This window comes from Oncorhynchus nerka, linkage group LG12, assembly GCF_034236695.1.
Source record: "Oncorhynchus nerka isolate Pitt River linkage group LG12, Oner_Uvic_2.0, whole genome shotgun sequence".
In the NCBI taxonomy this organism is placed as follows: Eukaryota; Metazoa; Chordata; class Actinopteri; order Salmoniformes; family Salmonidae; genus Oncorhynchus; species Oncorhynchus nerka.
In genome coordinates this window covers 23,103,055-23,126,943 of record NC_088407.1, presented here as the reverse complement: position 1 = coordinate 23,126,943, position 23,889 = coordinate 23,103,055, and the positions used below count along the sequence as shown (strand labels likewise).

The window sequence follows — 23,889 nt, the reverse complement described above, 5'->3', positions numbered from 1 at the left end:
ACGTCAGCATGCTTTGTTTTTCCATCAGGCCCACGCCCTGATTCCCACACACACACACACACACACACACACACACACACACACACACACACACACACACACACACACACACACACACACACACACGCCCTGGTCCCTGGTCCCTGGTGCTGCCTGGGTTATATTTAGTTGGAGACTGACTGCCTGGCAGGGGAGACACGGCCAGGACACCACTCAGCCTACTCTACTCTACTGTGTCTGTGTCTAGACCAGTGGTTCTACTCTACTCTACTGTGTCTGTGTCTAGACCAGTGGTTCTACTCTACTCTACTGTGTCTAGACCAGTGGTTCTACTCTACTCTACTGTGTCTAGACCAGTGGTTCCACTCTACTCTACTGTGTCTAGACCAGTGTTTCACCTCTACTCTACTGTGTCTGTGTCTAGACCAGTGGTTCTACTCTACTCTACCGTGTCTGTGTCTAGACCAGTGGTTCTACTCTACTCTACTGTGTCTAGACCAGTGGTTCCACTCTACTCTACTGTGTCTAGACCAGTGGTTCTACTCTACTCTCCTGTGTCTGTGTCTAGACCAGTGGTTCACCTCTACTCTACTGTGTCTGTTAGACCAGTGGTTCTACTCTACTCAACTGTGTCTGTGTCTAGACCAGTGGTTCTACTCTACTGTGTCTAGATCAGTGGTTCTCCTCTACTCTACTGTGTCTGTGTCTAGACCAGTGGTTCACCTCTACTCTACTGTGTCTGTGTCTAGACCAGTGGTTCTCCTCTACTCTACTGTGTCTGTTAGACCAGTGGTTCTCCTCTACTCTACTGTGTCTAGACCAGTGGTTCACCTCTACTCTACTGTGTCTGTGTCTGTGTCTAGATCAGTGGTTCACCTCTACTCTACTGTGTCTGTGTCTAGATCAGTGGTTCTCCTCTACTCTACTGTGTCTGTTAGACCAGTGGTTCTCCTCTACTCTACTGTGTCTGTGTCTAGACCAGTGGTTCTCCTCTACTCTACTGTGTCTGTGTCTAGACCAGTGGTTATACTCTACTCTACTGTGTCTGTGTCTAGACCAGTGGTTCTACTCTACTCCACTGTGTCTGTGTCTAGACCAGTGGTTCTACTCTACTCTACTGTGTCTGTGTCTAGACCAGTGGTTCTACTCTACTCTACTGTGTCTGTGTCTAGACCAGTGGTTCTACTCTACTCTACTGTGTCTAGACCAGTGGTTCTACTCTACTCTACTGTGTCTGTGTCTAGACCAGTGGTTCTACTCTACTCCACTGTGTCTGTGTCTAGGCCAGTGGTTCTACTCTACTCTACTGTGTCTGTGTCTAGACCAGTGGTTCTACTCTACTCTACTGTGTCTGTGTCTAGACCAGTGGTTCTACTCTACTCTACTGTGTCTAGACCAGTGGTTCTACTCTACTCTACTGTGTCTAGACCAGTGGTTCCACTCTACTCTACTGTGTCTAGACCAGTGGTTCTAATCTACTCTCCTGTGTCTGTGTCTAGACCAGTGGTTGACCTCTACTCTACTGTGTCTGTTAGACCAGTGGTTCTACTCTACTCAACTGTGTCTGTGTCTAGACCAGTGGTTCTACTCTACTGTGTCTAGATCAGTGGTTCTCCTCTACTCTACTGTGTCTGTGTCTGTGTCTAGATCAGTGGTTCACCTCTACTCTACTGTGTCTGTGTCTAGATCAGTGTTTCTCCTCTACTCTACTGTGTCTGTTAGACCAGTGGTTCTCCTCTACTCTACTGTGTCTGTGTCTAGACCAGTGGTTCTCCTCTACTCTACTGTGTCTGTGTCTAGACCAGTGGTTCACCTCTACTCTACTGTGTCTGTGTCTAGACCAGTTGTTCTACTCTACTCTACCGTGTCTGTGTCTAGACCAGTGGTTCTACTCTACTCCACTGTGTCTGTGTCTAGACCAGTGGTTCTACTCTACTCTACTGTGTCTGTGTCTAGACCAGTTGTTCTACTCTACTCTACTGTGTCTGTGTCTAGACCAGTGGTTCTACTCTACTCTACTGTGTCTGTGTCTAGACCAGTGGTTCTACTCTACTCTACTGTGTCTGTGTCTAGACCAGTGGTTCTACTCTACTCTACTGTGTCTGTGTCTAGACCAGTGGTTCTACTCTACTCTACTGTGTCTGTGTCTAGACCAGTGGTTCTACTCTACTCCACTGTGTCTGTGTCTAGACCAGTGGTTCTACTCTACTCTACTGTGTCTGTGTCTAGACCAGTGGTTCTACTCTACTCTACTGTGTCTGTGTCTAGACCAGTGGTTCTACTCTACTCCACTGTGTCTGTGTCTAGACTAGTGGTTCTACTCTACTCTACTGTGTCTGTGTCTAGACCAGTGGTTCTACTCTACTCTACTGTGTCTGTGTCTAGACCAGTGGTTCTACTCTACTCTACTGTGTTTGTGTCTAGACCAGTGGTTCTACTCTACTCTACTGTGTCTGTGTCTAGACCAGTGGTTCTACTCTACTCCACTGTGTCTGTGTCTAGACCAGTTGTTCTACCCTGCTCTACTCTACTGTGTCTGTTAGACCAGTGGTTCTCCTCTACTCTACTGTGTCTGTTAGACCAGTGGTTCTCCTCTACTCTACTGTATCTGTGTCTAGACCAGTGGTTCACCTCTACTCTGCTGTGTCTGTGTCTAGACCAGTGGTTCACCTCTACTCTGCTGTGTCTGTGTCTAGACCAGTGGTTCACCTCTACTCTGCTGTGTCTGTGTCTAGACCAGTGGTTCACCTCTACTCTGCTGTGTCTGTGTTAGACCAATGGTTCTCAATCCTCTCCTCTGGGCCCCCACCAGTTCCATGTATTTGATCTATTCCAGAGCTAGCACACATGATTCAACTTGTCTACTAATCATCAAGCCCTTGACTTGGTGAATCACTACTGTAGTACAAGGCTACCCCTGGGGACAGTGTGTGTGTGTGTGTGTATGTGTGTCTTTGTGTCTTTGTGCCTAGGACAGTATCTTTCTTTTTCTCTCTCTCTTTCTCTCTCTAATCCATCCATCCATCCCTTCATCAATCCCTCCATCTATTAATTTATCCAGATGGTAGCAAGTACCCCCAGTCTGCCCAGATGAGGATGATATTATTTATTCTGATGCCATGTGATGCTCTGAGAGAGAGACCAGCCGTTCCAACATGTGTCAACATGCCCTGCCTTTGTATAACTGTTGTGGTTAACCAGGACTAGAGTGACTCATTCTGCCCATCTATGGTAACTGACACACCACTGCTCTCTGCAGGGCTATTAATGATACTGTACTTTATCTAGGTGTCTTTTAAACATGAATTATTTTGTATTTTATTTTCATTTCATACATTTCATGTAACTAGGTATGTCAGCTGAGAACAAATTCTTATTTACAATGACGGCCTACCCCGGCTGAACTCTAACCCGGACGGCGCTGGTCCAATTGTGCACCGCCCTATGGGTCTCCCAATCACGGCTGATTGTGAAACAGCCTGGAATCGAACCAAGGTCTGTAGTGATGCCTCTAGCACTGAGATGCAGTGCCTTAGACCACTGCGCCACTCGGGAGCAGCAGTGACAATGACAAGACATTTGACCTTCGAGGGTTAAACCCGGGATTTAAACCCATGGTCCAACGAAGGATAAGAAAACCAAAGTACATAGTTGGTACAGAGTTTGTCTCTGCTTTAATATCCCAGAGACGGTCTGCAAGATCATATATACTGTAAGTGTTAGTTATTGTTTTTGTGTGTTGTGTACCATTCTCAGGTGGGCGTCTGAGTGTGTCCACCACGCACACACCAGGCTCTCTATTCCCTGTCGGAGAGACGGTGGTGAGCTACACAGCTACGGATCAGGCAGGCAACAACCGCACCTGCCACCTCACCATCACTGTACAAGGTAAAAGGAATGAGTTTACTAGAGTTTACTAGAGCATAGTAGAGATGACCAGAGTAGACTAGAGTAGACTAGAGTTGACCAGAGTAGACTAGAGTTGACCAGAGTTGACCAGAGTAGACTAGAGCTGACCAGAGTAGACTAGAGTTGACCAGAGTAGACTAGAGTTGACCAGAGTAGACTAGAGCTGACCAGAGTAGACTAGAGCTGACCAGAGTAGACTAGAGTTGACCAGAGCTGACCAGAGTTGACCAGAGTAGACTAGAGCTGACCAGAGTAGACTAGAGTTGACCAGAGCTGACCAGAGTAGACTAGAGCTGACCAGAGTAGACTAGAGTTGACCAGAGTAGACTAGAGCTGACCAGAGTAGACTAGAGCTGACCAGAGTAGACTAGCGTTGACCAGAGTTTACTAGAATTTGCTCATTGACCAGAGTTGACCGGACTTTACTAGAGTATACTAGATTTGACCAGAGTTCACTAGAGATGACCAATATATTCTAGAGTATACTAGAGTATACTAGAGTTAACCAGTTTACTAGAGACAACCAATGTATTCTAGAGTATACTAAAGTATACTAGAAATGACCAGAGTTTACTAGAGATGACCAGAGTATTCTAGAGATTACTAGAGTATACTAGAAATGACCAGAGTTTACTAGAGATGACCAGAGTATTCTAGAGATTACTAGAGTATACTAGATATGACCAGAGTTTACTAGAGATGACCAGAGTATTCTAGAGATTACTAGAGTATACTAGAAATGACCAGAGTTTACTAGAGATGACCAGAGTATTCTAGAGTATACTAGAGTATACTAGAAATGACCAGAGTTTACTAGAGATGACCAGAGTATTCTAGAGATTACTAGAGTATACTAGAAATGACCAGAGTTTACTAGAGATGACCAGAGTATTCTAGAGATTACTAGAGTATACTAGAAATGACCAGAGTTTACTAGAGATGACCAGAGTATTCTAGAGTATACTAGAGTATACTAGAAATGACCAGAGTTTACTAGAGATGACCAGAGTATTCTAGAGTATACTAAAGTATACTAGAAATGACCAGAGTTTACTAGAGATGACCAGAGTATTCTAGAGATTACTAGAGTATACTAGAAATGACCAGAGTTTACTAGAGATGACCAGAGTATTCTAGAGTATACTAAAGTATACTAGAAATGACCAGAGTTTACTAGAGATGACCAGAGTATTCTAGAGATTACTAGTTTACTCTGTACATGTCTATCTTTGCCGTGTTGTGGCTTTACAAGGTAGACCTGTACACCACAAGCACTTAGATCTTCATTCAACTACGGGATTTGTTTTAATGTTCATGTATTTATGGCATATTTAATATATGTTTTTATTTGGTTGAAGCAGAGCTTCACTATTTTGGAATAGGATGACATCTCAAATCAACTGTTCTGTGCTTCTGTACTTCACATTTGCCATCCACTTTCCTTCCTTCATATTGTACTACATTACCTATCAATGTAGAGACTGGGTGCACACAAAATAAATACAATTAGTATTTTATTTAATAGAATCCAGCCAGCCCCATAACTACATTGCCGATGAAGCTCTGCGTGTCTCTGTTATATTCCAGGGTCCACCTGTGAACAGCCCTTCGTCCCAGTGAATGGGGAGTTCTCCTGTTCAGAAGAGGAGGACGGGGTCAACTGTACTCTGTACTGTAAAGACGGATACAGTTTCACACAGCAGGACGTCCACAGCTACTTCTGTGCTAACAACGGAGTGTGGGAGCCGCCACACTCGCCCGACAGACCCGACTGCTCCTGTGAGTGACCTTAGTCATAGGCTGCATCCCAAATGGAACCCTGTTCACTATATAGTGCACTACTTTGAACCCTGGTCTTTGGGTATGGCTGCCATTTGGGACAGACACCTGCAGTACATTTTCTTTGGCTGTTTTTTTCAGCACTTTGGTGCAATTTTCACAAGTATGTGGTCAATTTTCACAAGCATGTGGTCAATTTTCACAAGCATGTGGTCAATTTTCACAAGCATGTGGTCAATTTTCACAAGCATGTGGTCAATTTTCACAAGCATGTGGTCAATTTTCACAAGTATGTGGTCAATTTTCACAAGCATGTGGTCAATTTTCAGAAGTATGTGGTCAATTTTCACAACAATTTTCAAAACTCTTAAGATGTATGATTGCCATCCCCATGAGCGTATCACCCTACTTCAGGCCATGGATGAGATATGCAACGATGTCATACCTACAGTATGTCAGGCTTGGATTCGCCGTGCCGAAAGGTTGATCCCCAGGTGCATGAACAATGAGGACATTTACTGGGATGTCAATGAGAAGCTAAAGTATGACCAATGAGGACATTTACTGTGATGTCAATGAGAAGCTAAAGTATGACCAATGAGGACATTTACTGTGATGTCAATGAGAAGCTAAAGTATGACCAATGAGGACATTTACTGCGATTTCGATGAGACAGACTTAATGCAAACTAGTGGCTGCTAAACATTATGTTTCTTTCATTTCTTTCAATAGATCACATTGTGAAAGATGTCTTCAATGATCACACCTATAAATTGATCAATTTGAATGGGTCCTGCCTAATGTGAAAACAGTGTCATGTATTGTAATTTACAGTACTGTTGCAAACTACATTAAAGGGCCATTTTGAATCATGTTTATTAAATTTGCTATTGGATTAACTGGTTGTTAAAATGACTTAATATGGAAGATGTCATTATATTGTGTTTTGGTGATTAAACCAACGTACTCATTAAATTTCACAGTAAACTTTTATTTGGGTTTAAGATGTCGTAAAACAAAAGGAATGCACAATGAAAGGTTTTAAATGTAAGACTGGCTGGTTTACTAGTGTTACCAGTTTGGAGTTGTGTACAAAGAGTTTTGAAGGTTCACCACATGATTGTGAAAATAGTACCAGTGATAAAAACACTTCGTATTTAGTCGCATCCTCTCTTGCCACCTCTTCTATTACAGTTACAGTAGCTGTACATGCATGCTATTCATCATTGAAATGAAATCATGTGTGTTCATGTCTGTATGTCCTGTCCCTCTATCTCAGTGAACCGTATTGCCAACCATGGGATTAAGCCCTTTGAGATGCTGTTCAAAGCCTCTCGCTGTGATGACCTGGATCTGGTCAAGTCCTTCACCGGGGAGTTCAGCACTAAACTAGGAGACATGGTGAGAACACAGGAGTACACACACACACACACACACACACACACACACCACACACCACACACCTCGCACCTCGCACACCGCACACCGCACACCGCACACCGCACACCGCACACACACACACCACACACCACACACCACACACACACACACACCACACCACACCACACACCACACACCACACACCACACACCACACACACACACACACACACACACACACATCACACACCACACACCACACACCACACACACACACACCACACACCACACACACACACACACACACACACACACACACACACACACACACACACACACACACACACACACACCACACACACACACACCGCACACACACCACACACACACACACACACACACACACACACACACACACACACACACACACACACACCACACCACACACACACCACACACCACACACCACACACACACACACACACACACACACACACACACACACACACCACACCACACACCACACACACACACACACCACACACACACACACACCACACACACACACACACACACACACACACACACACACACACACACACCACACACACCACACACCACACACACACACACACACACACACACACACACACACACACACACACACACCACACACCACACACCACACACACACACACACACACACACACACACACACACACACACACACACACACACACACACACACACCACACACCACACACCACACACCACACACACACACACACACACACACACACACACACACACAATACGTTTCCTTTCTCTCTCAACTGTATCCATAGCTCCCGACCATCTGCAGTAATGATGATGTTGCCTGCAAGTTAGATGTGATGTCACAGGGCCACTGTCTGGAGTACAACTACGACTATGAGAATGGATTCGCCATCGGTAAGACCTTTTCAATTACTATTGGGCCAGGAGTTTTCCCTGACCATGTGATCATGTGACCTTGTTATAGGTTATACGAACGGCCAGATTTTTTATTCCTGGACAGGTCATGTTGCCTGTAAAAACTCCGTGGCCCAACTATAAGATTGTACTGTACAAGCAGTAGAGCCTCGACATGAATGTATTTGCCCTATAACCCACCCCCCCTCTTCCTTCACCCCTTCCCTCTCTCCCTCTCTCTCCGCTCTCCCAACCCCCTTGCCCCCCTCTCCTTCTCCCTACCCCTCCCTCTCTTTCCCTCCCCTCCCCTCTTCTTCCCCTCTGTCTCCCCTCTGCCTCCCCTCTGCCTCCCCTCCCCCTCCCCTCTTCCTCCCCTCTGTCTCCCCTCTGTCTCCCCTCTGCCTCCCCTCTGCCTCCCCTCTGTCTCCCCTCTGCCTCCCCTCTGTCTCCCCTCTGCCTCCCCTCTGCCTCCCTCCCCTCCCCTCTTCCTCCCTCTGTCTCCCTCTGCCTCCCCTCCCCTCCCCTCTTCCTCCCCTCTGTCTCCCCTCTGCCTCCCCTCTGCCTCCCCTCTGTCTCCCTTCTGTCTCCCCTCTGTCTCCCCTCTGCCTCCCCTCTACCTCCCCTCTGTCTCCCCTCTGTCTCCCATCTGCCTCCCCTCTGTCTCCCCTCCCCTCCCTCTTCCTCCCCTCTGTCTCCCCTCCCCTCCCCTCTGCCTCCCCCCCTCCCCTCTTCCTCCCCTCTGTCTCCCCTCTGTCTCCCCTCCCCTCCCCTCTTCCTCCCCTCTGTCCCCTCTGTCTCCCCTCCCCCTCTTCCTCCCCTCTGCCTCCCCTCTGTCTCCCTCTTCCTCCCATCTGCCTCCCCTCTGCCTCCCCTCCCCTCCCCTCTTCCTCCCCTCTGTCTCCCCTCTGCCTCCCCTCTGTCTCCCTCTGTCTCCCATCTGCCTCCCCTCTGCCTCCCCTCTGTCTCCCCTCTGTCTCCCCTCTGCCTCCCCTCTGTCTCCCCTCTGTCTCCCCTCTGCCTCCCCTCTGCCTCCCCTCTGTCTCCCCTCTGTCTCCCATCTGCCTCCCCTCTGCCTCCCCTCCCCCTCCCCTCTTCCTCCCCTCTGTCTCCCCTCTGTCTCCCCTCTGCCTCCCCTCTGTCTCCCCTCTGCCTCCCCTGACAATGATGATGGCTATTGGGCTTCCTATCAAGCACTTTAAGAGCCTGTTTGTAGACAGACTGAATAGGTTTTAATGTTGTACAGCAAGCTTGGGCCCAACTAGTCAAGCAGTATGTTAACTGTCTCCCCTCTGCCTCCTGTCTCCCAGGTCCAGGAGGATGGGGCAGTAACTGGGGACCCCAGAGTGGTCAGGACTATGCCTACTTCGATACAGGCTTTGCCACGGACAGCCAGAGAACTCCTATGCAACAGGACGGTACCGGCAGGACGGGAACCTCCCATTACCGCGCCAAGAGGCACCGTAAGATCGCCGGCCCCACCAGAGACCAAAAGATACAGATCTTCTTCAACATCACAGGTAGCTATGGTGGAGGGACTGTCATCATACCCGTGTGAACACACTCATGTTCATGTTACTAAGCATATGACAGTATATTTTGCACCTGGCAAGTTTCTTTGGATGTGCTCACATAATGCCCGATGGACTTACACTTTTCTGCCCATTGGGAAGCACTTGGCATCAAATAAAGTTGTTTCAGACCAACCAGGGTAGACATAATGAATTATATTCATTATGGGAGTCTGGGAGTGAAGTCTTTGGCCAATCAACTACGTTAATTGATCATTTAACTACCAGATAATTTGGCCTTAGAGGGTCGGAATTGCATAGCCATTGAATAGCCCTGGCCTAGAGGGGAGTCGGGACGAATTTAGAATTGAGTGTTGTTGTTGTTGTCGTTCGAGTCCCGTCCTTTGAGCTGTGCCCATTCTCCCAGCAAGCATCCCGTTGCCCTCGTCCAGGAATGACTCGGTGGAGGTAGCCAATCAGAAGCGCCTGTTGCGGACCCTGGAGCAGCTGACCAATCGGCTGAAGCGGACGCTGGCCAAGCAGCCTCTGTCGTCATATCACGTGTCTTCGGAGATGATTGTGGTGGCTGACCCCAAGTCCCTGGAGAGCAAGACGGCCTCTCTGTTCTGCCGACCTGGGTCTGTACTGAAGGGGAGGATGTGTGGTGAGTAGTGGGCCATGAGATACACACAGTAACAGTATATATCTTTAGCATGGTCTCCAGGTTCACAGTGTCCACATGGAGTATTAATGAATGAATGAATGGATTGATGGATGGATGAATTAATTAACGGATGAGTGTCCATATGGGTTGCTGTGTGCCTCAGTCCAGTGTCCAGGTGGGGATCTACTACTCTCTAGTTATGTGTGGTAATGTGTAAATATGTCTGGCTATGTGTGGTAATGTGTAAATATGTCTGGCTATGTGTGGTAATGTGTAAATATGTCTGGCTATGTGTGGTAATGTGTAAATATGTCTGGCTATGTGTGGTAATGTGTAAATATGTCTGGCTATGTGTGGTAATGTGTAAATATGTCTGGCTATGTGTGGTAATGTGTAAATATGTCTGGCTATGTGTGGTAATGTGTAAATATGTCTGGCTATGTGTGGTAATGTGTAAATATGTCTGGCTATGTGTGGTACTGTATAAACATGTACGGTTATGTGTGGTAATGTGTAAATATGTCTGGCTATGTGTGGTAATGTGTAAATATGTCTGGCTATGTGTGGTACTGTATAAACATGTACGGTTATGTGTGGTAATGTGTAAATATGTCTGGCTATGTGTGTAAATATGTAAATATGTCTGGCTATGTGTGGTACTGTATAAACATGTACGGTTATGTGTGGTAATGTGTAAATATGTCTGGCTATGTGTGGTAATGTGTAAATATGTCTGGCTATGTGTGGTACTGTATAAACATGTACGGTTATGTGTGGTAATGTGTAAATATGTCTGGCTATGTGTGTAAATATGTAACTATGTCTGGCTATGTGTGGTAATGTGTAAACATGTACGGTTATGTGTGGTAATGTGTAAATATGTCTGGCTATGTGTGGTAATGTGTAAATATGTCTGGCTATGTGTGGTACTGTATAAACATGTACGGTTATGTGTGGTAATGTGTAAATATGTCTGGCTATGTGTGCCAATGTGTAAACATGTACGGTTATGTGTGGTAATGTGTAAATATGTCTGGTTATGTGTGGTAATGTGTAAATATGTGTGGTAATGTGTAAATATTTCTGGTTATGTGTGGTAATGTAGCTGATTATATGTGGTTATGTATTCTGTGTGTTCCAGTCCAGTGTCCAGTGGGAACCTACTACTCCCTGGAGTATGCAGAGTGTGAGAGCTGCTGGCTGGGGTCCTTCCAGGAACAGGAGGGTCAGATGGAGTGTAAGACCTGTCCTGATGGATCCTCCACAGCCTACCTCCACGCACGCAGCCAGGACCAGTGCAAAGGTAAAGAACTGTAACCCTCCAGAGGAAGAACAATGTAACCCTCTGGAGGTAAAACACTGTAACCCTCCAGAGGTAAAACACTGTAACCCTCCAGAGGTAAAACACTGTAACCCTCCAGAGGTAAAACTTTGTAACCCTCCAGAGGTAAAACAATGTAACCCTCCAGAGGTAAAACACTGTAACCGTCCAGAGGTAAAGCACTGTAACCCTCCAGAGGTAAAGCACTGTAACCCTCCAGAGGTAAAGCACTGTAACCCTCCAGAGGTAAAGCACTGTAACCCTCCAGAGGTAAAGCACTGTAACCCTCCAGAGGTAAATGCTGTAACCCTCCAGAGGTAAAACAATGTAACCCTCCAGAGGTAAATGCTGTAACCCTCCAGAGGTAAAACACTGTAACCGTCCAGAGGTAAAACACTGTAACCCTCCAGAGGTAAAAGACATGTACAAGGTCCTCATACATTGGTTATACTGTACATAGGCCTGGAGATTTTCTGACCAAGTGATCTGACTTGGAAAAAAACACTGGGTCTCAGTACCTTGTCAGAACTGACCAGGAAAAATGTTGGGTCCTAAAATACTGTATCATCAACTCTATTCATCATGAGCAGGTGGCACCTTTTCTACAATATCCTGAAGGCAAAAACTCAATGACTGTGATATGTTTATAGTGTATGTGTTTCTGTGTGTGTTTTCAGAGCAGTGCAGGCCTGGAGGTTACTCTGTGAACGGGCTGGAGACGTGTGAGTCGTGCCCACTGGGGCACTACCAGCCTGGGTTTGGGTCCAGAGAGTGTCTGGTCTGTCCGGATGAGACCTCCACCGTCACCAGCGGGGCAAGGGAGATGTCTGAGTGTGGAGGTGAGTTAGAGAGAGAGAGAGAGACAGAAACTATACAGTACTCAGACTCTGAACACACCACTGACCCTGTGAAGAGGCAGGGGTCTAAGGTACTGCATCTCAGTGTAAGAGGCGTCACTACAGCCCCTGGTTCGAATCCAGGTTGAAACATATCCGGCCGTGATCGGGAGGCCCAAAGGGCGGCGCACAATTGCCCCAGCGTCTGGCCGGGGTAGGTTTGGCCGGTGTAGGCCGTCATTGTAAATAAGAATTTGTTATTAACTTGCCTAGTTAAATAAAATAAAAGAGGGGAGGGGAAATCACAGACATGACACTGTGACTGAACTCAATTACTATTATGACTGAACTCACTTACTATGCATAAAAATATGATTACTGAGCTTACTTTCATGTGTGACACTGACTAACTGTCTCCCATCTCCCCTTCCCCTCCAGTTCCTTGTTTGGCAGGTCATTTCTCTAGAACAGGGTTGGTCCCCTGCTACCCCTGCCCCAGAGACTACTACCAACCCGACCACGGCCGCTCCTACTGCCTCGCCTGCCCTTTCTATGGCACCACCACAGTCACCGGGGCCACTGCCATACAACACTGCTCCAGTGAGTTTCACATCACACCCTACTGTTACACTACACTGGCTGAGTTTCACATCACACCCTACTGTTACACTACACTGGCTGAGTTTCACATCACACCCTACTGTTACACTACACTGGCTGAGTTTCACATCACACCCTACTGTTACACTACACTGGCTGAGTTTCACATCACACCCTACTGTTACACTACACTGGCTGAGTTTCACATCACACCCTACTGTTACACTACACTGGCTGAGTTTCACATCACACCCTACTGTTACACTACACTGGCTGAGTTTCACATCACACCCTACTGTTACACTACACTGGCTGAGTTTCACATCACACCCTACTGTTACACTACACTGGCTGAGTTTCACATCACACCCTACTGTTACACTACACTGGCTGAGTTTCACATCACACCCTACTGTTACACTACACTGGCTGAGTTTCACATCACACCCTACTGTTACACTACACTGGCTGAGTTTCACATCACACCCTACTGTTACACTACACTGGCTGAGTTTCACATCACACCCTACTGTTACACTACACTGGCTGAGTTTCACATCACACCCTACTGTTACACTACACTGGCTGAGTTTCACATCACACCCTACTGTTACACTACACTGGCTGAGTTTCACATCACACCCTACTGTTACACTACACTGGCTGAGTTTCACATCACACCCTACTGTTACACTACACTGGCTGAGTTTCACATCACACCCTACTGTTACACTACACTGGCTGAGTTTCACATCACACCCTACTGTTACACTACACTGGCTGAGTTTCACATCACACCCTACTGTTACACTACACTGGCTGAGTTTCACATCACACCCTACTGTTACACTACACTGGCTGAGTTTCACATCACACCCTACTGTTACACTACACTGGCTGGTTTCACATCAGTTTACACATCATCACCCTACTGTTACACTACACTGGCTGAGTTTCACATCACACCCTACTGTTACACTACACTGGCTGAGTTCACATCACACCCTACTGTTACCCTACTGTTACACTGTTACACTACACTGGCTGAGTTTCATCACATCACACTGGCTAGTGTTACACTACACTGGCTGAGTTTCACATCACACCCTACTGTTACACTACACTGGCTGAGTTTCACATCACACCCTACTGTTACACTACACTGGCTGAGTTTCACATCACACCCTGTTACACTACACTGGCTGAGTTTGTTACACTGTTACACTGGCTGAGTTTCACATCACACCCTACTGTTACACTACACTGGCTGAGTTTCACATCACACCCTACTGTTACACTACACTGGCTGAGTTTCACATCACACCCTACTGTTACACTACACTGGCTGAGTTTCACATCACACCCTACTGTTACACTACACTGGCTGAGTTTCACATCACACCCTACTGTTACACTACACTGGCTGAGTTTCACATCACACCCTACTGTTACACTACACTGGCTGAGTTTCACATCACACCCTACTGTTACACTACACTGGCTGAGTTTCACATCACACCCTACTGTTACACTACACTGGCTGAGTTTCACATCACACCCTACTGTTACACTACACTGGCTGAGTTTCACATCACACCCTACTGTTACACTACACTGGCTGAGTTTCACATCACACCCTACTGTTACACTACACTGGCTGAGTTTCACATCACACCCTACTGTTACACTACACTGGCTGAGTTTCACATCACACCCTACTGTTACACTACACTGGCTGAGTTTCACATCACACCCTACTGTTACACTACACTGGCTGAGTTTCACATCACACCCTACTGTTACACTACACTGGCTGAGTTTCACATCACACCCTACTGTTACACTACACTGGCTGAGTTTCACATCACACCCTACTGTTACACTACACTGGCTGAGTTTTTCACATCTACACCACTGGCTGAGTTTCACACACCCTACTGTTACACTACACTGGCTGAGTTTCACATCACACCCTACTGTTACACTACACTGGCTGAGTTTCACATCACACCCTACTGTTACACTACACTGGCTGAGTTTCACATCACACCCTACTGTTACACTACACTGGCTGAGTTTCACATCACACCCTACTGTTACACTACACTGGCTGAGTTTCACATCACACCCTACTGTTACACTACACTGGCTGAGTTTCACATCACACCCTACTGTTACACTACACTGGCTGAGTTTCACATCACACCCTACTGTTACACTACACTGGCTAGTTTCACATCACACCCTACTGTTACACTGGCTGAGTTTCACATCACACCCTACTGTTACACTACACTGGCTGAGTTTCACATCACACCCTACTGTTACACTACACTGGCTGAGTTTCACATCACACCCTACTGTTACACTACACTGGCTGAGTTTCACATCACACCCTACTGTTACACTACACTGGCTGAGTTTCACATCACACCCTACTGTTACACTACACTGGCTGAGTTTCACATCACACCCTACTGTTACACTACACTGGCTGAGTTTCACATCACACCCTACTGTTACACTACACTGGCTGAGTTTCACATCACACCCTACTGTTACACTACACTGGCTGAGTTTCACATCACACCCTACTGTTACACTACACTGGCTGAGTTTCACATCACACCCTACTGTTACATTTACACTGGCTGAGTTTCACATCACACCTACTGTTACTACACTAGTTACACTACACTGGCTGAGTTTCACATCACACCCTACTGTTACACTACACTGGCTGAGTTTCACATCACACCCTACTGTTACACTACACTGGCTGAGTTTCACATCACACCCTACTGTTACACTACACTGGCTGAGTTTCACATCACACCCTACTGTTACACTACACTGGCTGAGTTTCACATCACACCCTACTGTTACACTACACTGGCTGAGTTTCACATCACACCCTACTGTTACACTACACTGGCTGAGTTTCACATCACACCCTACTGTTACACTACACTGGCTGAGTTTCACATCACACCCTACTGTTACACTACACTGGCTGTTACCCTACTGTTACACTACACTGGCTGAGTTTCACATCACACCCTACTGTTACACTACACTGGCTGAGTTTCACATCACACCCTACTGTTACACTACACTGGCTGAGTTTCACATCACACCCTACTGTTACACTACACTGGCTGAGTTTCACATCACACCCTACTGTTACACTACACTGGCTGAGTTTCACATCACACCCTACTGTTACACTACACTGGCTGAGTTTCACATCACACCCTACACTGTTACACTCACACCCACTGGCTGAGTTTCACATCACACCCTACTGTTACACTACACTGGCTGAGTTTCACATCACACCCTACTGTTACACTACACTGGCTGAGTTTCACATCACACCCTACTGTTACACTACACTGGCTGAGTTTCACATCACACCCTACTGTTACACTACACTGGCTGAGTTTCACATCACACCCTACTGTTACACTACACTGGCTGAGTTTCACATCACACTGTTACCTACTGTTACACTACACTGGCTGAGTTTCACATCACACCCTACTGTTACACTACACTGGCTGAGTTTCACATCACACCCTACTGTTACACTACACTGGCTGAGTTTCACATCACACCCTACTGTTACACTACACTGGCTGAGTTTCACATCACACCCTACTGTTACACTACACTGGCTGAGTTTCACATCACATCACACCCTACTGTTACACTACACTGGCTGAGTTTCACATCACACCCTACTGTTACACTACACTGGCTGAGTTTCACATCACACCCTACTGTTACACTACACTGGCTGAGTTTCACATTCTGTTACATACACTGGCTGAGTTTCACATCACACCCTACTGTTACACTACACTGGCTGAGTTTCACATCACACCCTACTGTTACACTACACTGGCTGAGTTTCACATCACACCCTACTGTTACACTACACTGGCTGAGTTTCACATCACACCCTACTGTTACACTACACTGGCTGAGTTTCACATCACACCCTACTGTTACACTACACTGGCTGAGTTTCACATCACACCCTACTGTTACACTACACTGGCTGAGTTTCACATCACACCCTACTGTTACACTACACTGGCTGAGTTTCACATCACACCCTACTGTTACACTACACTGGCTGAGTTTCACATCACACCCTACTGTTACACTACACTGGCTGAGTTTCACATCACACCCTACTGTTACACTACACTGGCTGAGTTTCACATCACACCCTACTGTTACACTACACTGGCTGAGTTTCACATCACACCTACTGTTACACTACACTGGCTGAGTTTCACATCACACCCTACTTACACTACACTGGCTGAGTTTCACATCACACCCTACTGTTACACTACACTGGCTGAGTTTCATATCACAACCTACTGTTACACTACACTGGCTGAGTTTCATATCACAACCTACTGTTACACTACACTGGCTGAGTTTCACATCACACCCTACTGTTACACTACACTGGCTGAGTTTCATATCACACCCTACTGTTACACTACACTGGCTGAGTTTCACATCACACCCTACTGTTACACTACACTGGCTGAGTTTCATATCACACCCTGTTACACTACACTGGCTGAGTTTTCACACTACTGTTACACTACACTGGCTGAGTTTCACATCACACCCTACTGTTACACTACACTGGCTGAGTTTCACATCACACCCTACTGTTACACTACACTGGCTGAGTTTCACATCACACCCTACTGTTACACTACACTGGCTGAGTTTCACATCACACCCTACTGTTACACTACACTGGCTGAGTTTCATATCACACCCTACTGTTACACTACACTGGCTGAGTTTCACATCACACCCTACTGTTACACTACACTGGCTGAGTTTACATCACACCTACACTACACTGGCTGAGTTTCACCCTATCACACCCTACTGTTACACTACACTGGCTGAGTTTCACATCACACCCTACTGTTACACTACACTGGCTGAGTTTCACATCACACCCTACTGTTACACTACACTGGCTGAGTTTCACATCACACCCTACTGTTACACTACACTGGCTGAGTTTCACATCACACCCTACTGTTACACTACACTGGCTGAGTTTCACATCACACTACCTGGCTGTTACACTACACTGGCTGAGTTTCACATCACACCCTACTGTTACACTACACTGGCTGAGTTTCACATCACACCCTACTGTTACACTACACTGGCTGAGTTTCACATCACACCCTACTGTTACACTACACTGGCTGAGTTTCACATCACACCCTACTGTTACACTACACTGGCTGAGTTTCACATCACACCCTACTGTTACACTACACTGGCTGAGTTTCACATCACACCCTACTGTTACACTACACTGGCTGAGTTTCACATCACACCCTACTGTTACACTACACTGGCTGAGTTTCACATCACACCCTAGTTTACACTGGCTGACATCACACCCTACTGTTACACTACACTGGCTGAGTTTCACATCACACCCTACTGTTACACTACACTGGCTGAGTTTCACATCACACCCTACTGTTACACTACACTGGCTGAGTTTCACATCACACCCTACTGTTACACTACACTGGCTGAGTTTCACATCACACTGTTACACTACACTGGCTGGAGTTTACATCACACCCTACTGTTACACTACACTGGCTGAGTTTCACATCACACCCTACTGTTACACTACACTGGCTGAGTTTCACATCACACCCTACTGTTACACTACACTGGCTGAGTTTCACATCACACCCTACTGTTACACTACACTGGCTGAGTTTCACATCACACCCTACTGTTACACTACACTGGCTGAGTTTCACATCACACCCTACTGTTACACTACACTGGCTGAGTTTCACATCACACCCTACTGTTACACTACACTGGCTGAGTTTCACATCACACCCTACTGTTACACTACACTGGCTGAGTTTCACATCACACCCTACACTGTTGAGTTTCACATCACACACTGTTACACTACACTGGCTGAGTTTCACATCACACCCTACTGTTACACTACACTGGCTGAGTTTCACATCACACCCTACTGTTACACTACACTGGCTGGAGTTTCACATCACACCCTACTGTTACACTACACTGGCTGAGTTTCACATCACACCCTACTGTTACTGGCACTACACTGGCTGAGTTTCACATCACACCCTACTGTTACACTACACTGGCTGAGTTTCACATCACACCCTACTGTTACACTACACTGGCTGAGTTTCACATCACACCCTACTGTTACACTACACTGGCTGAGTTTCACATCACACCCTACTGTTACACTACACTGGCTGAGTTTCACATCACACCCTACTGTTACACTACACTGGCTGAGTTTCACATCACACCCTACTGTTACACTACACTGGCTGAGTTTCACATCACACCCTACTGTTACACTACACTGGCTGAGTTTCACATCACACCCTACTGTTACACTACACTGGCTGAGTTTCACATCACACCCTACTGTTACACTACACTGGCTGAGTTTCACATCACACCCTACTGTTACACTACACTGGCTGAGTTTCACATCACACCCTACTGTTACACTACACTGGCTGAGTTTCACATCACACCCTACTGTTACACTACACTGGCTGAGTTTCACATCACACCCTACTGTTACACTACACTGGCTGAGTTTCACTGGCAGTTTCATCACACCCTACTGTTACACTACACTGGCTGAGTTTCACATCACCCTACTGTTACACTACACTGGCTGAGTTTCACATCACACCCTACTGTTACACTACACTGGCTGAGTTTCACATCACACCCTACTGTTACACTACACTGGCTGAGTTTCACATCACACCCTACTGTTACACTACACTGGCTGAGTTTCACATCACACCCTACTGTTACACTACACTGGCTGAGTTTCACATCACACCCTACTGTTACACTACACTGGCTGAGTTTCACATCACACCCTACTGTTACACTACACTGGCTGAGTTTCACATCACACCCTACTGTTACACTACACTGGCTGAGTTTCACATCACACCCTACTGTTACACTACACTGGCTGAGTTTCACATCACACCCTACTGTTACACTACACTGGCTGAGTTTCACATCACACCCTACTGTTACACTACACTGGCTGAGTTTCACATCACACCCTACTGTTACACTACACTGGCTGAGTTTCACATCACACCCTACTGTTTACACTCACATCACACCCTACTGTTACACTACACTGGCTGAGTTTCACATCACACCCTACTGTTACACTACACTGGCTGAGTTTCACATCACACCCTACTGTTACACTACACTGGCTGAGTTTCACATCACACCCTACTGTTACACTACACTGGCTGAGTTTCACATCACACCCTACTGTTACACTACACTGGCTGAGTTTCACACACCCTACTGTTACACTACACTGGCTGAGTTTCACATCACACCCTACTGTTACACTACACTGGCTGAGTTTCACATCACACCCTACTGTTACACTACACTGGCTGAGTTTCACATCACACCCTACTGTTACACTACACTGGCTGAGTTTCACATCACACCCCCATCACACCCTACTGTTACACTACACTGGCTGAGTTTCACATCACACCCTACTGTTACACTACACTGGCTGAGTTTCACATCACACCCTACTGTTACACTACACTGGCTGAGTTTCACATCACACCCTACTGTTACACTACACTGGCTGAGTTTCACATCACACCCTACTGTTACACTACACTGGCTGAGTTTCACATCACACCCTACTGTTACACTACACTGGCTGAGTTTCACATCACACCCTACTGTTACACTACACTGGCTGAGTTTCACATCACACCCTACTGTTACACTACACTGGCTGAGTTTCACATCACACCCTACTGTTACACTACACTGGCTGAGTTTCACATCACACCCTACTGTTACACTACTGTTACACTACACTACTGGCTGAGTTTCACATCACACCCTACTGTTACACTACACTGGCTGAGTTTCACATCACACCCTACTGTTACACTACACTGGCTGAGTTTCACATCACACCCTACTGTTACACTACACTGGCTGAGTTTCACATCACACCCTACTGTTACACTACACTGGCTGAGTTTCACATCACACCCTACTGTTACACTACACTGGCTGAGTTTCACATCACACCCTACTGTTACACTACACTGGCTGAGTTTCACATCACACCCTACTGTTACACTACACTGGCTGAGTTTCACATCACACCCTACTGTTACACTACACTGGCTGAGTTTCACATCACACCCTACTGTTACACTACACTGGCTGAGTTTCACATCACACCCTACTGTTACACTACACTGGCTGAGTTTCATCACACCCTACTGTTACACTACACTGGCTGAGTTTCACATCACACCCTACTGTTACACTACACTGGCTGAGTTTCACATCACACCCTACTGTTACACTACACTGGCTGAGTTTCACATCACACCCTACTGTTACACTACACTGGCTGAGTTTCACATCACACCCTACTGTTACACTACACTGGCTGAGTTTCACATCACACCCTACTGTTACACTACACTGGCTGAGTTTCACATCACACCCTACTGTTACACTACACTGGCTGAGTTTCACATCACCCTACTGTTACACTACACTGGCTGAGTTTCACATCACACCCTACTGTTACACTACACTGGCTGAGTTTCATATCACACCCTACTGTTACACTACACTGGCTGAGTTTCACATCACACCCTACTGTTACACTACACTGGCTGAGTTTCACATCACACCCTACTGTTACACCACTGGCTGAGTTACATCACACCCTACTGTTACACTACACTGGCTGAGTTTCACATCACACCCTACTGTTACACTACACTGGCTGAGTTTCACATCACACCCTACTGTTTACTGGCTGACATCACACACTGTTACACTACACTGGCTGAGTTCCACATCACACCCTACTGTTACACTACACTGGCTGAGTTTCACATCACACCCTACTGTTACACTACACTGGCTGAGTTTCACATCACACCCTACTGTTACACTACACTGGCTGAGTTTCACATCACACCCTACTGTTACACTACACTGGCTGAGTTTCACATCACACCCTACTGTTACACACTGGCTGAGTTTCACATCACACTACTGTTACTGGCTGAGTTTCACATCACACCCTACTGTTACACTACACTGGCTGAGTTTCACATCACACCCTACTGTTACACTACACTGGCTGAGTTTCACATCACACCCTACTGTTACACTACTGGCTGAGTTTCACATCACACCCTACTGTTACACTACACTGGCTGAGTTTCACATCACACCCTACTGTTACACTACACTGGCTGAGTTTCACATCACACCCTACTGTTACACTACACTGGCTGAGTTTCACATCACACCCTACTGTTACACTACACTGGCTGAGTTTCACATCACACCCTACTGTTACACTACACTGGCTGAGTTTCACATCACACCCTACTGGCTTACACTACTGTTACACTGGCTGAGTTTCACATCACACCCTAGTTTCTGTTACACTACACTGGCTGAGTTTCACATCACACCCTACTGTTACACTACACTGGCTGAGTTTCACATCACACCCTACTGTTACACTACACTGGCTGAGTTTCACATCACACCCTACTGTTACACTACACTGGCTGAGTTTCACATCACACCCTACTGTTACACTACACTGGCTGAGTTTCACATCACACCCTACTGTTACACTACACTGGCTGAGTTTCACATCACACCCTACTGTTACACTACACTGGCTGAGTTTCACATCACACCCTACTGTTACACTACACTGGCTGAGTTTCACATCACACCCTACTGTTACACTACACTGGCTGAGTTTCACATCACACCCTACACTTTTACACTACTGTTACACTACACTGGCTGAGTTTCACATCACACCCACTGTTTACACCCTACTGTTACACTACACTGGCTGAGTTTCACATCACACCCTACTGTTACACTACACTGGCTGAGTTTCATCACATCACACCACTGGCTGAGTTTCACATCACACTACTGTTACACTACACTGGCTGAGTTTCACATCACACCCTACTGTTACACTACACTGGCTGAGTTTCACATCACACCCTACTGTTACACTACACTGGCTGAGTTTCACATCACACCCTACTGTTACACTACACTGGCTGAGTTTCACATCACACCCTACTGTTACACTACACTGGCTGAGTTTCACATCACACCCTACTGTTACACTACACTGGCTGAGTTTCACATCACACCCTACTGTTACACTACACTGGCTGAGTTTCACATCACACCCTACTGTTACACTACACTGGCTGAGTTTCACATCACACCCTACTGTTACACTACACTGGCTGAGTTTCACATCACACCCTACTGTTACACTACACTGGCTGAGTTTCACATCACACCCTACTGTTACACTACACTGCTGAGTTTCACATCACACCCTTGTTACACTACACTGGCTGAGTTTCACATCACACCCTACTGTTACACTACACTGGCTGAGTTTCACATCACACCCTACTGTTACACTACACTGGCTGAGTTTCACATCACACCCTACTGTTACACTACACTGGCTGAGTTCACATCACACCCTACTGTTACATCACACCATCACACCCTGTTGTTACTACACTGGCTGAGTTTCACATCACACCCTACTGTTACACTACACTGGCTGAGTTTCACATCACACCCTACTGTTACACTACACTGGCTGAGTTTCACATCACACCCTACTGTTACACTACACTGGCTGAGTTTCACATCACACCCTACTGTTACACTACACTGGCTGAGTTTCACATCACACCCTACTGTTACACTACACTGGCTGAGTTTCACATCACACCCTACTGTTACACTA

General features: G+C 46.4%; 1 protein-coding gene across 1 annotated transcript in view; it reads left to right on the top strand.

The window, feature by feature from the left end:
* Positions 1 to 23,889, top strand: part of LOC115117450 (sushi, von Willebrand factor type A, EGF and pentraxin domain-containing protein 1-like) — a 98,552-nt gene that overhangs the window by 16,709 nt on the left and 57,954 nt on the right. Inside the window, exons 9-17 of the mRNA XM_065024990.1 lie at positions 3,757 to 3,888; positions 5,497 to 5,688; positions 6,968 to 7,089; positions 7,913 to 8,018; positions 9,326 to 9,535; positions 9,954 to 10,190; positions 11,332 to 11,493; positions 12,189 to 12,350; positions 12,786 to 12,947. Of these exons, the coding sequence (XP_064881062.1) occupies positions 3,757 to 3,888; positions 5,497 to 5,688; positions 6,968 to 7,089; positions 7,913 to 8,018; positions 9,326 to 9,535; positions 9,954 to 10,190; positions 11,332 to 11,493; positions 12,189 to 12,350; positions 12,786 to 12,947 (1,485 nt within the window). The remainder of the gene's footprint in view (positions 1 to 3,756; positions 3,889 to 5,496; positions 5,689 to 6,967; positions 7,090 to 7,912; positions 8,019 to 9,325; positions 9,536 to 9,953; positions 10,191 to 11,331; positions 11,494 to 12,188; positions 12,351 to 12,785; positions 12,948 to 23,889) is intronic.